At 43.8% G+C, this 12,973-nt stretch overlaps 1 protein-coding gene across 1 annotated transcript; it reads right to left on the bottom strand.

Annotated features, from left to right (window-relative positions):
• Positions 1–46: 46 nt before the first annotated feature.
• AKIP1 (A-kinase interacting protein 1) lies at positions 47–9,776 on the bottom strand. Its single transcript, XM_003781082.3, has 6 exons — positions 9,757–9,776; positions 9,362–9,589; positions 8,839–8,919; positions 5,885–5,989; positions 3,324–3,404; positions 47–1,059 (listed from the first exon to the last, which is right to left on the bottom strand). Exons 2-6 carry the CDS (start codon positions 9,581–9,583, stop codon positions 916–918), a joined length of 633 nt encoding a protein of 210 aa, XP_003781130.1. The 5' UTR covers positions 9,584–9,589; positions 9,757–9,776; the 3' UTR covers positions 47–915.
• Between the last annotated feature and the right edge of the window lie 3,197 nt (positions 9,777–12,973).

Raw genomic sequence — 12,973 nt, 5'->3', positions numbered from 1 at the left:
CAAACTCAAAGTCCTGGGCTCAAGCGATCTTCTTGCATAAGCCTCCCAAGTAACCAGCATGTGCAGCTAATTTTTCTTTTTGTAGAGCGAGGGTCTCATTCTTGAACATAGCGTCTTGAACTCCTGGCCTCAAATGATCCTCCCACCTTGGCCTTCCAAAGTGCTAAGATTACAAGCATGAGCCAACACACCTGGCCTTAAAATTAGTGACTTTTGATCCTTAAAATTACAGTCAGCATAAGACAATTTTTTTAATCTTATAGGAAATTAAAGACTGGTGATAGATTTACAAAGAGCCGCTGACAAGGCCTTCTTCAATGGAAGGAGGTGCGTCCAAGCCACAGGTGATAGCAGCGTGAGTAGCAGAATCTTCACCCCAGAAGAGTGCTGCAGAAGAGTGCAGGAAGGCACCTGCCATGAGGCGCACAGGCAGGTGGCAACCCTGCCCCTGGGTCCTTGCCACCCCCCTGATGAGACTGCTTTAGAATGCTTCTTCCACAGAAGCTATAGGCTGTGGCCAGCCTATTTTGGGCAAATGTGCCCACAGCCTCTCTCCCATCTTTTCATAAAGCTTACAGTTGTATAGGAAAAACATTTTGTTTGATCTCTTAATAACAATAAAAATTAATTCTCTGTTTCTAAATTTCTCCCTTTATTATCATTATTAACATTTACTTGGAATGCAAGCAGTAAAAACTGTTCAGACAGCATCATTATTTCTTTCAGGACAGTGAGGATGGGGTACTTACACACTGTCAAGTAAAAATCAGCACTGAAAGAGACACCAGTTCCCAGGATGGCTGACATAGTTAGTACTAAAAGCAGGATTAATGTATAGCTATTAAGAGAATCATAAAGTGGCTTTATTCTTCTTGCTACTTATAAAAAGGTGACGTGATGGCAGTGATGGTGACATCATACAGGGAAATCCAAGTCCACACTTTGTCCAGAATCAACTGCTACCACATGAGTCTTTTTGGCTAAGTTACTTGTGCCCACTGTGACAGAATAGGTCCCCGGATACACTTCTATGTAGAGGTCCTTAGAGATGTTCTGGGCCTGGAAGAAAAAGAGGGTATTAGCAGTTTAGAGATTTTATATCCAATGCCATTGTGGCACTTCCATCAGGCTACTTCTGTGTTCCAGACACATGATGGGATGGAACAGACTGGAGTGGGGGGACCAGGGGGTACGGTCCTGCTTTCAAGCTCAGCTTGCTCACATAATAGCACTGCCATTTTGGTAATTCTCAGCCTTTACACTTGTTTCCTTAGTTCTAAACCTGTGATAATACTTACCTCATAAATAAGCATGTGAAAACACTTTGTAAATGCTAAAGTGTTATAAGAACATGAAGGATTATAAAAAGAACACTCTAGTTGGAGTAAGAATTAGGCAGAGGGAAGGGCTAACAGCCATTGTTTTGAGAATCACAAGCAGGCAGTGGTATTTGCTGGCACAGATTGGCAGTCATGTCAAGGTACCTTGGAATAATGGGAATCATTCTTTTTAAGTGTGCTTTGATAAATTCATTACCAAGAAGATGAATTCTTATCTCTTAAAGCTAAACAATATGAATAGATTCCATTTTGTCACTGAATCATTAAGTCAGCTGCCTGCCAAAGCCTCCCTTAGAGAATTGGTTCTCCTACAGTGCAAAACACTGGAAGCTGGAGTTGATGGAACGTTTTTGTTTAGACCCCAACTGAGCACAAACCATCCTCCAAGGACAGACTTCACACATGGCTGGGAAGTGGGTCATGGCAGGTGTGCAGACAGGGGGTGGGTCTTTTTTTTTTTTTTTTTTTTTTTTTTGAGACAGAGCCTCAAGCTGTCCCCCTGGGTAGAGTGCCGTGGCATCACAGCTCACAGCAACCTCCAACTCCTGGGCTCAAGCGAGTCTCCTGCCTCAGCCTCCCAAGCAGCTGGGACCACAGGCGCCCACCACAACGCCCGGCTATTTCTTGGTTGCAGCCGTCATTGTTGTCCTGGCAGGTCCGGGCTGGGGATTCGAATCCGCCACCCTAGGTGTACGTGGCTGGCGCCTTAGCCGGTTGAGCCATAGGCGCCGAGCCAGAGGATGGGTCTTAAACCAGAAAAAAGTCTATATTTAAGAGCCAAAGTGACAGCTGGCATGCCACTGCATGCTTACTCAATCCTCAGAAAGAGCCACAGGCAGAAGCTGTCATTTCTACCACCACACACAGGGGGAAATGCAAACAACTGGCCAGCAAATTCCATCAGGAGAAATAAATGATAATATTTACACTTCTATGAAACTTCCTCTCCTACCCCTGCCTTACAGATGCATTCGAAGCCAATTTTTTCCAAAGCTGCTTTATGTTATACCCTTTCACGCCTGTCCAGTTACTGGAAAACTGGAGGTCTATTATCATTTAACTGACGTGAATGTATACAATGCCATGACTATTTACTGGTTGCAACTGCGTAAATAACCAAAAGTAGATTTCAGAAAATATGGCCGTATCAGAATTGCAGAAAGCCAAGAATGCTTCGTTTGTCCGCATACAAGGAAACACTGCAGACAGAGTGGCATCTGCAACTCTAACGTGACAGAACATCAGCGTTACCCAAACCCAGCAAGTGTCAGAGGCACTTAAGCCTTAACAACTTGTATTTGTACTAGAAGCTTAATATTCTTAAGTGCTACTAGCTCTAATATATACCAAATCCTGACCAGTAGCAAGCTGTATACAAACAAAAAGCAAGAAATTGCTGCAACTGCTTGAAGTTCCTTTCCTCAGAACTCCAGCACTTCCAAGTTTCAAAAGGATTCTCTGGGTTCTTGAAATAGTAAGTACTTTATCCTAAAAATGATAAATCACTATCATATGTTTTTACAGAGGAATGTTTGTGGAAAATGGGAACAAATGCCTTCAAATGTTTTGGAGGCTGATTTCACCAAATGCATATGTTTAAGAACTTCAGCACTGGTTTTTACTCTATAAGCAGGAGGCTCAGCTCTTTCCTGCTGCTTGAACAGATGGTGGAATTCCAGAAAGACTCAGTGCCAGCTCAGCTGAGCTGTAGGAACTGAGACGTGAATACTTCACATTCTTTCCAACCACAACTATGAGTTCAGGCACAAAGAGTATCCCTTAAGCTTCAAGTGAAGAAAGGACACTAAGGAAACATAATTTTAAACTGAACCAAAATTTCCTGCACCCTCCTCCAATATAAGAATATCCCAACTTAAAAATACCACAGATCCAGTACAAATAGAGAACCCTCCAATAACCAGGTCAACTGGTTCGTGGAATGTAATGAAGATGGAACCCAGTCCCCTACTGTTCTATACTCACAGGCTGCAATGCCTCTAGAGTGTGCTCTGGTATTCCATAGATGCCTCCAGAACTGAGGGATGTGTTTTCTCTGGCTTTTCTCTAAAGAGACAAGTAGAAACATTGATTTGTGCCTACACTTTGACTTCTGAAGTTGTCAAGAGAAAGTTTCTTTTACCTTATAAGAACCAATAATCATTCTGTCAGCTTTTTCTAAGTTGTCGCCTAAGTTATTAAGGCTCTTTTTAGTGAATTCAGTGGGGTATTTTCAGTCAGACATTAACTGTGATTACTTTTTTATCTTTATATTGGCTTTGGAGTCAGAATCATCTTAGTTTTAAGTCCTGTCTCTGCTATTTACCGGGAAGGACATATTAACTTCTCTGAGCTTTAGATTCCTAGTTTATAACACTAGGGCTGCTGGTGCAGGAAGATTTATTTTATTTTTTATTTTTTTGGGACAGAGTCTCACTCAGTTGCCCTGGGGTTGAGTGCCATGGCATCATAGCTCACAGCAACCATAAACTCTTGGGCTCACGTGATCTTTTTGCCTCATCCTCCCAAGAAGCTGGGACAATAGGCATTCGCCACAACACCCAGTTAGTTTTTCTTTTTTTTTTTCTTGAGACAGAGCTTCAAGCTATCCCCCTGGGTAGAGTGCTGTGGCATCACAGCTCACAACAACCTCCAACTCCTGGGCTCAAGCGAGTCTCCTGCCTCAGCCTCCCGCTTCCCAAATAGCTGGGACCATAGGCGCCCACCACAACGCCCAGCCATTATTTGGTTGCAGCCGTCATTGTTGTTTTGGTGGGACTGGGCTGGATTTAAGTCTGCCACCTTAGGTGTATGTGGCTGGTGTCTTAGCCACTTGAGCCATAGGTACCGAGCCTAGTTTTTCTATTTTTAGTAGAGACAGTGTCTCACTTCACTCAGGCTGGTTTCAAGCTGACACTACCGGCACCTGTCACAATGCCTAGCTAATTTTTATATATTTTTAGTAAAGATGGGGTCTCACTCTTGCTCAGGATGGTCTTGAACTCCTAAACTCTGGCAATCCACCCATCTCAGCCTCCCAGAATGCTAGGATTATACTTTGGCTCCAGGAGTTAGAGGTTGCTGTGAGCTAGGCTGAAGGCACTCCAGCCTGGGGCAACAGTCAAACTCTGTCTCTTCCTCACCCCCCCAAAAAAATCTTTTTCCTACCCCTAGATGCAGAAGATACTTGAATCTCTTTCTTTCCTTCTTCTTCTTTTTTTTTAAATTTTTTTTTGAGATAGACTCTCACTCTGTCATTCTGGGTAAAGTGCTGTAGCATCAGCTTAGCTCACAGCAACCTCAAGCTTTTGGGCTTAAGCGATTCTCTTGCCTCAGCCTCCCTAGTAGCTGATACTACAAGTGCCTGCCACAATGCCTGGCTATTTTTTCTATTTTTAGCAGAGAAATGGTCTCACTCTTGCACAGGCTGGTCTTGAACTCCTAAACTAAAGTAAAGTAATCTACTCACCTCAGCCTCCCAGAGTGCTAGGATTACAGGTATAAACCACCATGCCTAGTCATTTCTTCTTTTTCTTTTTTTAAACAAAGACAGGGATTCACTGTTGCCCAGGCTGGGGTGCAGTGGCTATTTACAGGAATGATCATAGCGCACTACATAGCCTCAAATTCCTGGCGTCAAGTGATCCTCCACCTTCCAAGTAGCTGGGATTGTATGTGAATGCCACCATGCCCAGCTTGGAAGCTCTTTTTCTTTGCAGACAGGGTCTTACTCTGTCATCCAGCCTGGAGTGCAGTGCCTTGATTCTAGTTCACTGCAGCTTCGAACTCCTGGACTTAAGCAATCCTCCTGCCTCAGCTTCCCAAGTAGCTAAGACTATAGGCAGGTACCACCATGTCTGGCTAATTTTTTTTCTTTTTTGTAGAGACAGGGTCTTACTATATTGCTCAGGCTGATCTCAAACTCCTAGCCTCAAGTGATCCTCCCCCCTTAGCCTCCCAAAGTGCTGGAGATTATAGATGGGAGCCACTGCGCCTGCCTGAAGTGCTTTTCTTTTCTTTTTTTTTTTTTTTGAGACAGAGCCTCAAGCTGTCCCCCTGGGTAGAGTGTCGTGGCATTACAGCTCACAGCAACCGCCAACTCCTGGGCTCCAGCGAGTCTCCTGCCTCCGCCTCCCAAGTAGCTGGGACCACAGGCGCCCGCCACAACGCCCAGCCATTTTTTTGGTTGCAGCCGTCATTGTTGTTTGGCAGGTCCAGGCTGGGAATTCGAACCCGCCACCTTAGGTGTACGTGGCTGGCGCCTTAGCCGGTTGAGCTATAGGCGCCGAGCCTGAAGTGCTTTTCTTAAAGCCTGCCCAAGAATCCCACAGCCCCAGGATTGCAGGTTCAACTAAAGATCCTACTATGGCATCTATTCTATATTTTAAACAAACTCCTATTTCATGTTCATTGTTCTAAGTTCTCTAAAGCTGCAAGTTTATACATTTCTGTTGAGCACTGTAATGCCAAGTCACACAGCGCCTAGCAGGGGCTCCTGAGCATCTTAGTAGGCTGAGGGCACAGCATAGCAAAGCTGAGATACATACCTGACTTATTCCTATGTCTGAGTACGTGTGGAGCTCTGACTTCTGTCTATGATAACGATAGGCATGGGTTGCCCCTCCTTCCTCTGGCATAGATGAATAATATTTCTAGAGAAGTAATGTGAAAGATAGGTCATCTTGTCAAATTTTCAAAAAACCCTCTGAGACTTGGGCAAGGTATGGCTAAGGAGGGAGGCAGGAGCGCAAAGGTGAATTACCTGCTCTCTTGACAGTTCTCTGAATTCAGATAACCAACTTTAGCCCACATAAAGTGGCTGCAGAGAAGGAAACTACATTTGGCATTACTTTGCTGCCATCTGCTGCCTCTGTAGGGCAAGGACTCTGGCCAACAGAAGGTGGGCAGGACCTGTCTGCCAGGATGCGTCTGCCAGGGTAAACAATTTTCACATCTTACCCCAATATGGAACACACATAGCCTTTCATTTCTTCCCTTGACAAATTCCATGTTTGCTGTCTAAGACTCAGCAAGGACATGGGAAGAGAAGAGTGCATTTCCTTGAGATTTAAAAATATAGCAGGAAATGAAACATAAACCCAAGAGCTATGCAGGCCTTCTCCCCATGCTTCCCGTAAGGGGGAGTGGAGGCAGAGGTCTCCAGTTTAAGAAGAATAACCCGAAGGATCAGAAAAGTTACATTTTTCTTGTCTACTTCCTTTCTTCTCCTTGAAGTTAACCTTAGATTTGCCCTTGATTATGACTAATGATGAGAACATCACAAGCCTACTTGTTTTGAACAAATTGTAGGGATGATGTCTAAAATACATGACTGTAAGAATGAGAAGCTGGGAAAAGCACTTTAGGGCACAGATCTAATGATAAATTACAGGCGCTGCTTCAAAATTGTAGAGGTAAACCCAGAATACTATCTCTTAATTCCATCTCTAAAAAGCTAAATGGTTCTGAGGTTTCATTCCATAATAGAGACTTGAACTGAAGCATGAACTGAAAATCAGTATGAAGAACATCAATTTGCTAAACCTCAAATCAGAGACAAACATTAAGCCTTTGCTAAACCATGAACCAGGTTAATCACTTCACAGTAGGGCTGAAATTATTGATTCTTCTAAAACCACTCAATGAAAATAAGAACATAAATATATTCTCTGAACCATATCTCACCAGTTGGAATCCTATTCTTGGAGTCTCAGGGATTTTTATAAAAGATGTAAAAAGAGAGTTTTTTGGAGTTTTTTGGAGTTTTTTGAGATCTGAAACATTATGAAACTAAAATGCAAGACAGAAACAAGGTATTATCTTCCCTCTCCCTTACAGACCAGCATCCAGCATCCTCACAACCACATAAGAGGCACAAAATGTTACGGCTGGAAGACACCAGTGTCTGTTATGATTCCTAACATACCAAGAGCAGCCTCCACGCAGGTGATTTCTGTGGATGTTGACTAGTCTGCCCTCAACATTCTGTCAAAGTACTTAAAGATGACCTAAATGTATGAATTTGAGAAGAGTGACTTAAAAACCTTTGTTCACCATTTCAAGGAATGGTACCAAAACTCACTTAAATTCTTTCATGCCAATCGTTTATGATAATTTGCTAGTGTTTGCCTCTTAATGGAAACTAAAAAAACAAAAAAACAAAAAACAGACTGTAAAGGCTGGAAAGGACTTTAGAAATCTTAATTTAATGACAAGAAATCTTGTTTTTATTTTTATTTTATTTATTTTTTGAGACAGAATCTCAAGCTGTTGCTCTGGGTAGAGTGCTATGGTATCAGCAGCTCACAGCAACCTTCAGCTCTTGGGTTTGGCGATTCTCTTGCCTCAGCCTCCCAAGTAGCTGGGACTACAGGTATCTGCCACAACGCCTGGCTATTCTTTTGTTGCAGTTGTCATTGTTGTTTTAGCTGGCACAGGCGGGTATGTGGCCGGCACCCTACTCACTGACCTACTGTCACCAATGACAAGGAATCTAAAACACATTATTCAAAATACATCACTCACTTTATATCCTGAAGTGCTTTTCCCAGTTTCTCTTCCTAGCAACATGCCTTAGGTAAGGCTAAGAAAGACTAACTGGCCTAAGCAAGGCATTATAGCCAGTCAGCTGCAGAACACAGGTCTGATTTCCAGGAAGCTGCTCCTGTGGTTAAACCACACTACCCTGGACCAGTCTGCTGCATCTGTTCCACAAAGCCATCTTTTTCACCAATCACTGATATGACCCACTCAGGACATACTTAAAGGACTTTGCCAGGGACTTGAAACAAACATTAGAGGTTAAGAGCTAATGTAGACATTTTGTTTCAGTTTCAATACATTTTGAAAACAGAGGCTCAGTTCCACTTTAGAATGAACCTAATCTTGACCTACCATGTTGCTATTTCACTTTCATTGCTTTAGTTACTTTAGTTAAGCTCATTTAGCTGAATATTTAAGCTTTGCTTCATGCTACCTTTTGTCTGTATTTCAAATCTTCATAAGCCTATTTTGTTTTGTAGACTTAAATGATAAAAATTGTTTCTCATTTTAAGTATGCTCAGTTTTAAATGTTAAAGAATGTTGTGTAACATTTATCCAATAAAATCTTTGATTTAAAAAAATAATGATCCTAATCTTAAAGTTCTATGTTAAAAAACAAAATACCCAATATTTGACCTAATTGCTTTAGAATTCAGCAAATAAGCTATGTCCCCACCCTCACCCCACTATATCGAAAACTCAGTGAGGGTAGAGAACGTTTTTGGCATGTTTGCTGCTGTATCCTCAGTAATAATACGGTTAGGTATTCGATAAATATGTATTGGATGAATTCTAACTTGGATTTACCACACGGTTTAAGTCCTTGACTGATTACAATCTACCCATGGAAGCCGGGCAGAGGAAACAGGTAGTCTCTACATTCTAGAAAGAACCAAACACATCGTGATCCATCAGCAGCCAATAGGGGCTGTCAGAGCTTTAGTACACATCAACTTACCCCACACTGACTTGAAGCATAGTCCATGAATTCGACCATTGTTCTAAAGGAAGCACTAAGGGTTGAGGGTCTCTCTTCTCTCTATTTGAATAAATGGCAAGTCACAGGTGAGATCTAGGATTCCCTAGAGGAGAATGAAGCTATTTTAGGAACAGTTCCCTTTTTACTTTTGGAAAAGCCCCTGAGAGTTTAAGTCGGTGAGACAGATCTTACTGAGAAAGAATTCCAACTCTAGACCACAGACAACGCAATCCATCCAGGACCGGACCTAAAAGATAGGTTTGCCAACCTCCCTCTAACATGAGGTGATAGCATGTAAGTTTTTTTTGTTTTTTTTTTAAAGTAACCAACCAAGGCTGAGCACAGCCACCCAATAAGAATCTGTCAAATGTTAAAAGTTTTCAAAGGAGTTTTCTATTCATCTTTCAGATCTTTTCCAGCTCCCTCAGGCGCTTGGGAGTGGCGCGCCCCGCAGGCCCCCGCTATGCCAAAGGCAGGGCTGGTCCCAGCACAGGGGCCCCACCTCTGCGGGGAGACGGCGCTGGGGGCCGGCTACCCTCAGTCTTTCTCGGAAGGGCACCTCCCGGGAAAACTCCCCCACGCTGCCTCTGGGACACTCCAGCGAATGCCAGTCCACCGCCCTCCTCTTGGCCCGCTCCAGCACTTCTTGACCCAGCCTAGCCGAGCGCTGCAGGGAACGTCGGTCCACCCCGTTCAGCGCCGCGGCCGCCAAACAGTTCTCCATGTCTCCCTAGGTGGACACATACAGACAAACGCCGGCGGGTCAGCGGGGCCACTGCGACCGCCCAGGAGAACACCGCTCCCCCTCCGTCCCCAACGTGCACTCCAGCCTGCGCCCAGCTCTCCCCTTCCATTTCCCTCTGCACCTCCCCCTCCCCTGGGCCGGGAACCCCTCACCAGGCCGGCTTCTCGAGGCGCATGCGCTCAGCGCTCTCACCGCGGGGAAGGGTTGGCCCTGTAGAGCGGGGCACCGGCGCAGCAGGCCATTGGCGGAGGGCGGAGAGGGGCGTGGCGGCGAGGGCGCGCGACTCCGCCGCCGCCCCTGCGCGCGGGCTGCCGGGCTGATTGCCCGGCGCTGACTGCGTGCTGGGGACCAGGGCGGTTCTATCTGACCAGTCAGTCCCTGGGCAGCGTCCTGGCCCTTGGAGATCTCGTCCGCTGCTTAACTTGTTGAACTTGGTGTTAAAGTCAGGTGCTGTCCTATTGGGCTAAAAAATTATAAGGGAATAAGACAAGTGTCGCCTGCGCCTCTTCTGCTTGGTCTATATTTTGCGATATCGTTTCTTCACTCTTCTCTGAAGAGATGATTAGGCTTCCAAGACCAAATAGTGGCGCCACCTCACAAGGTGGCGTTTGTCGAAAGAAACTCGATCTGGTTGGTCTGACAGCTGCGGATGCAGAGAGAGACCAAAACGGGCCCCTCAGGCGGACAGAGGTTTCTGGCCCTCGGGGGCTGGGGGCGCCTGAGGAGTTCCTCACTACCCCAGTGGGGACTACGGATTCACCTGTCTTCTGTTGGGGTTTGAGTCCGCCTTTCAGGAATAATTGCATCATGTTTTAGTGAGGAACTGTGAGTCCTTATCTTTCAATCTACTCCCCTGGCTCTTTGGTAGGACAAGTAGCCCAGGTTGTCACTGCTAATTAGAGACTTAGCTACGCCTCCAAGAGCCCAGCAAAGCATTGGTGCTCAAGAGGGCCCACTTTAAGGGACACAAAGAAATGCTCGATACTCAGTCAGTCTCAACAAATGGCTTGATTAGCAGTTATGAGTTACCAGGTGAGTAATTAGGTTACTATTACAACCTCAGTCTGTACTCTTACTTGTGCTGATTTCCTGCTTTCCCCTCATAAAAAGAACAACAATGAGTGAAACCCTTCATTATCCTTAAGATGATTTTTCATTTTAGGAATGTTTCTTTCAATAAGTGTTCATCAAGTGCCTCCTTTAGAACATAGTGGTGACATGCATAGGGTCCTTTTCAGTCTAGACAGCTGGTTTAAATCCTGGCTCTGCTACTTTTTTTTGCTGTGTAATTCTGAGAAAACCAATTACTTCCTTAAGCCTCATTTTTTCTCATCTTTATGCCTGGTGATTCCAATAGTACTGGCCTCCCTAGGCTTTAATCAGGCATCATACTTGTCTTGTTTACAGAGTTTAAAGTGCATCTGGTATTTTATCTGTCACAGTAAAGGCTAAAAAAAGAAAAAGGCTATTGAAAGTGTGGATTAGAGTACTGATAGGAGTGTATGAGGTAATTCCTGCAAAATGCTTAGCACAATACCTTGCAAAAAACAAGTGCTCCACAGATTTTGCTAGTATTATTATGGGCCAGGCACTGTTGTAGGAGTTGTGAAGAATAGAAAGTGAATCAGACTAAAGGAGAATAAAGAGGAAATGATGAACATAAAATCTGTAGGGATGAGATCATAAACTTAGGAGATTATGGTCAGCTGGAAGGATCAAGGAAAAGGTTACAGAGAAAGTAGTACTGGAGATAGGCCTTGAAGGATGGCCTAGGAATTAGTGAGAGAAGAGGTAAATAATTGTTAACTGCTTTTACAATGAGCTTTTGGAGTGAGACAGAATTTGGCCCTTTTAATTATTTGTGGATTTCAAGATCCTGACTTTATAACATTTAGCTTCATCTGTGTAACTTGACATATAGTTAATGCTCAATAAATATTAGCTAGTATTATTATCTTACTCAAAGTTCAGCTTGGTCTTCCAATATGTCTTTCCCTTTATATTCTGTAAGTCCAGTCATTTCAGTTAAAGCATTACTTTCTTTTTGTAAAGTTAACTCTTTGAAATGTTTTCCAAATATTCCCAGTTGTCACCTGTTGCCATAGCCTATTTTTTAAAAAAAAAATTGTAGTACTTACTTATTCCAATCTGATTTAAATTATGTGTAGTGTTATGATTCATTCTCTGCCTAAAGCCTATGCACTCCTTAAAGGTGGAAACTGTTCCTTATTTGTCCCTAAACATTCCAAGCTTGTTAAGTAATGGGTGTTCAATAGACATTTGACAGTTGAAATTATTCTGATTTAATTTTTAATTCAGATAGACCCCTATTAGCTTAGATAAGAGTTGTAATTTTTTCCTGAGACAGAGTCTCACTCTCTCATCCCAGCTATAGTGCAGTAGCCTCATCATAGCTCACTGCAACCTTAATCTCTTGGGCTCAAGTGATCCTCTTGTCTCAGCCTCCTGAGTAGCTGGGACTCCAGGTATGGACCACCACACCTAGCTAATTTTTCTATTTTTGGTTGATATGAGGTCTTATTCTAGCTTAGGCTGGTCTCCAACTCCTGAGCTCAAGTGGTCCTCCCTCCTGTGCCACCCAGAGTGCTAGGATTATAGGCATGAGCTACTGTGTCTGGCCAAGAGTTGTCTCCTTCTATTACTATCATCATCATCATCATCATCATCATCATCATCACCACCACATGCCTGTCGTCCCAGCCACCTGAGACCCAGACTGAGGCAATAGGGTTGCCTGAACTCAGGACTTTGAGGTTGCAGTGAGCAACAATCTGGCTATTGCACTCTAGCTCAGGGCAACAGAGTAAGACTCTGTTTAAAAAAAAAAAAAAGGCTGGGCATAGTGGCTTATGCCTGTAATCCTAGCACTCTGGGAGGCTAAGGCAGCTGGATCCCCTGAGCCCAAGAGTTTGAGACCAGCCTGAGCAAAGTGAGACCCTATCTCTACTAAAAATAGAAAATCTAGCCAGGCATTGTGACAGGCACCTGTAGTCCCAGCTGCTTGGGAGGCTGAGGCAAGAGGATTGCTTGAACCCAAGAGTTTGAGGTTGTTGTGAGCTATGATGCCATAGTACTCAACCCCAGGGCCACTGAGACTCTGTCTCCAAAAAAAAAAAAGTTATTATGTATACTTACGGTGTACAACAATGTTATGGGATAAATATAGGTAGTAAAAAGATTACTATAGGGAAACAAATTAATAAATCCATCTTCTTACATGACAAGGAGTCAGCCTAGCTCACAACAACCTCAAATTCCTTGGCTCAAGTGATCTTCCTGCCTCAGCCTCCTGAGCAGCTGGGACCACAAGCACCTGCCACTTCTTCTTCTTCTTCTTTTTTTGTAAAA

The sequence above is a fragment of the Otolemur garnettii genome, unplaced genomic scaffold, assembly GCF_000181295.1.
Source record: "Otolemur garnettii isolate 467f Iridium unplaced genomic scaffold, OtoGar3 scaffold00001, whole genome shotgun sequence".
NCBI lineage: Eukaryota > Metazoa > Chordata > Mammalia > Primates > Galagidae > Otolemur > Otolemur garnettii.
Note: the sequence above shows the minus strand (reverse complement) of the source record. Positions and strands in the feature narration are given on the sequence as shown.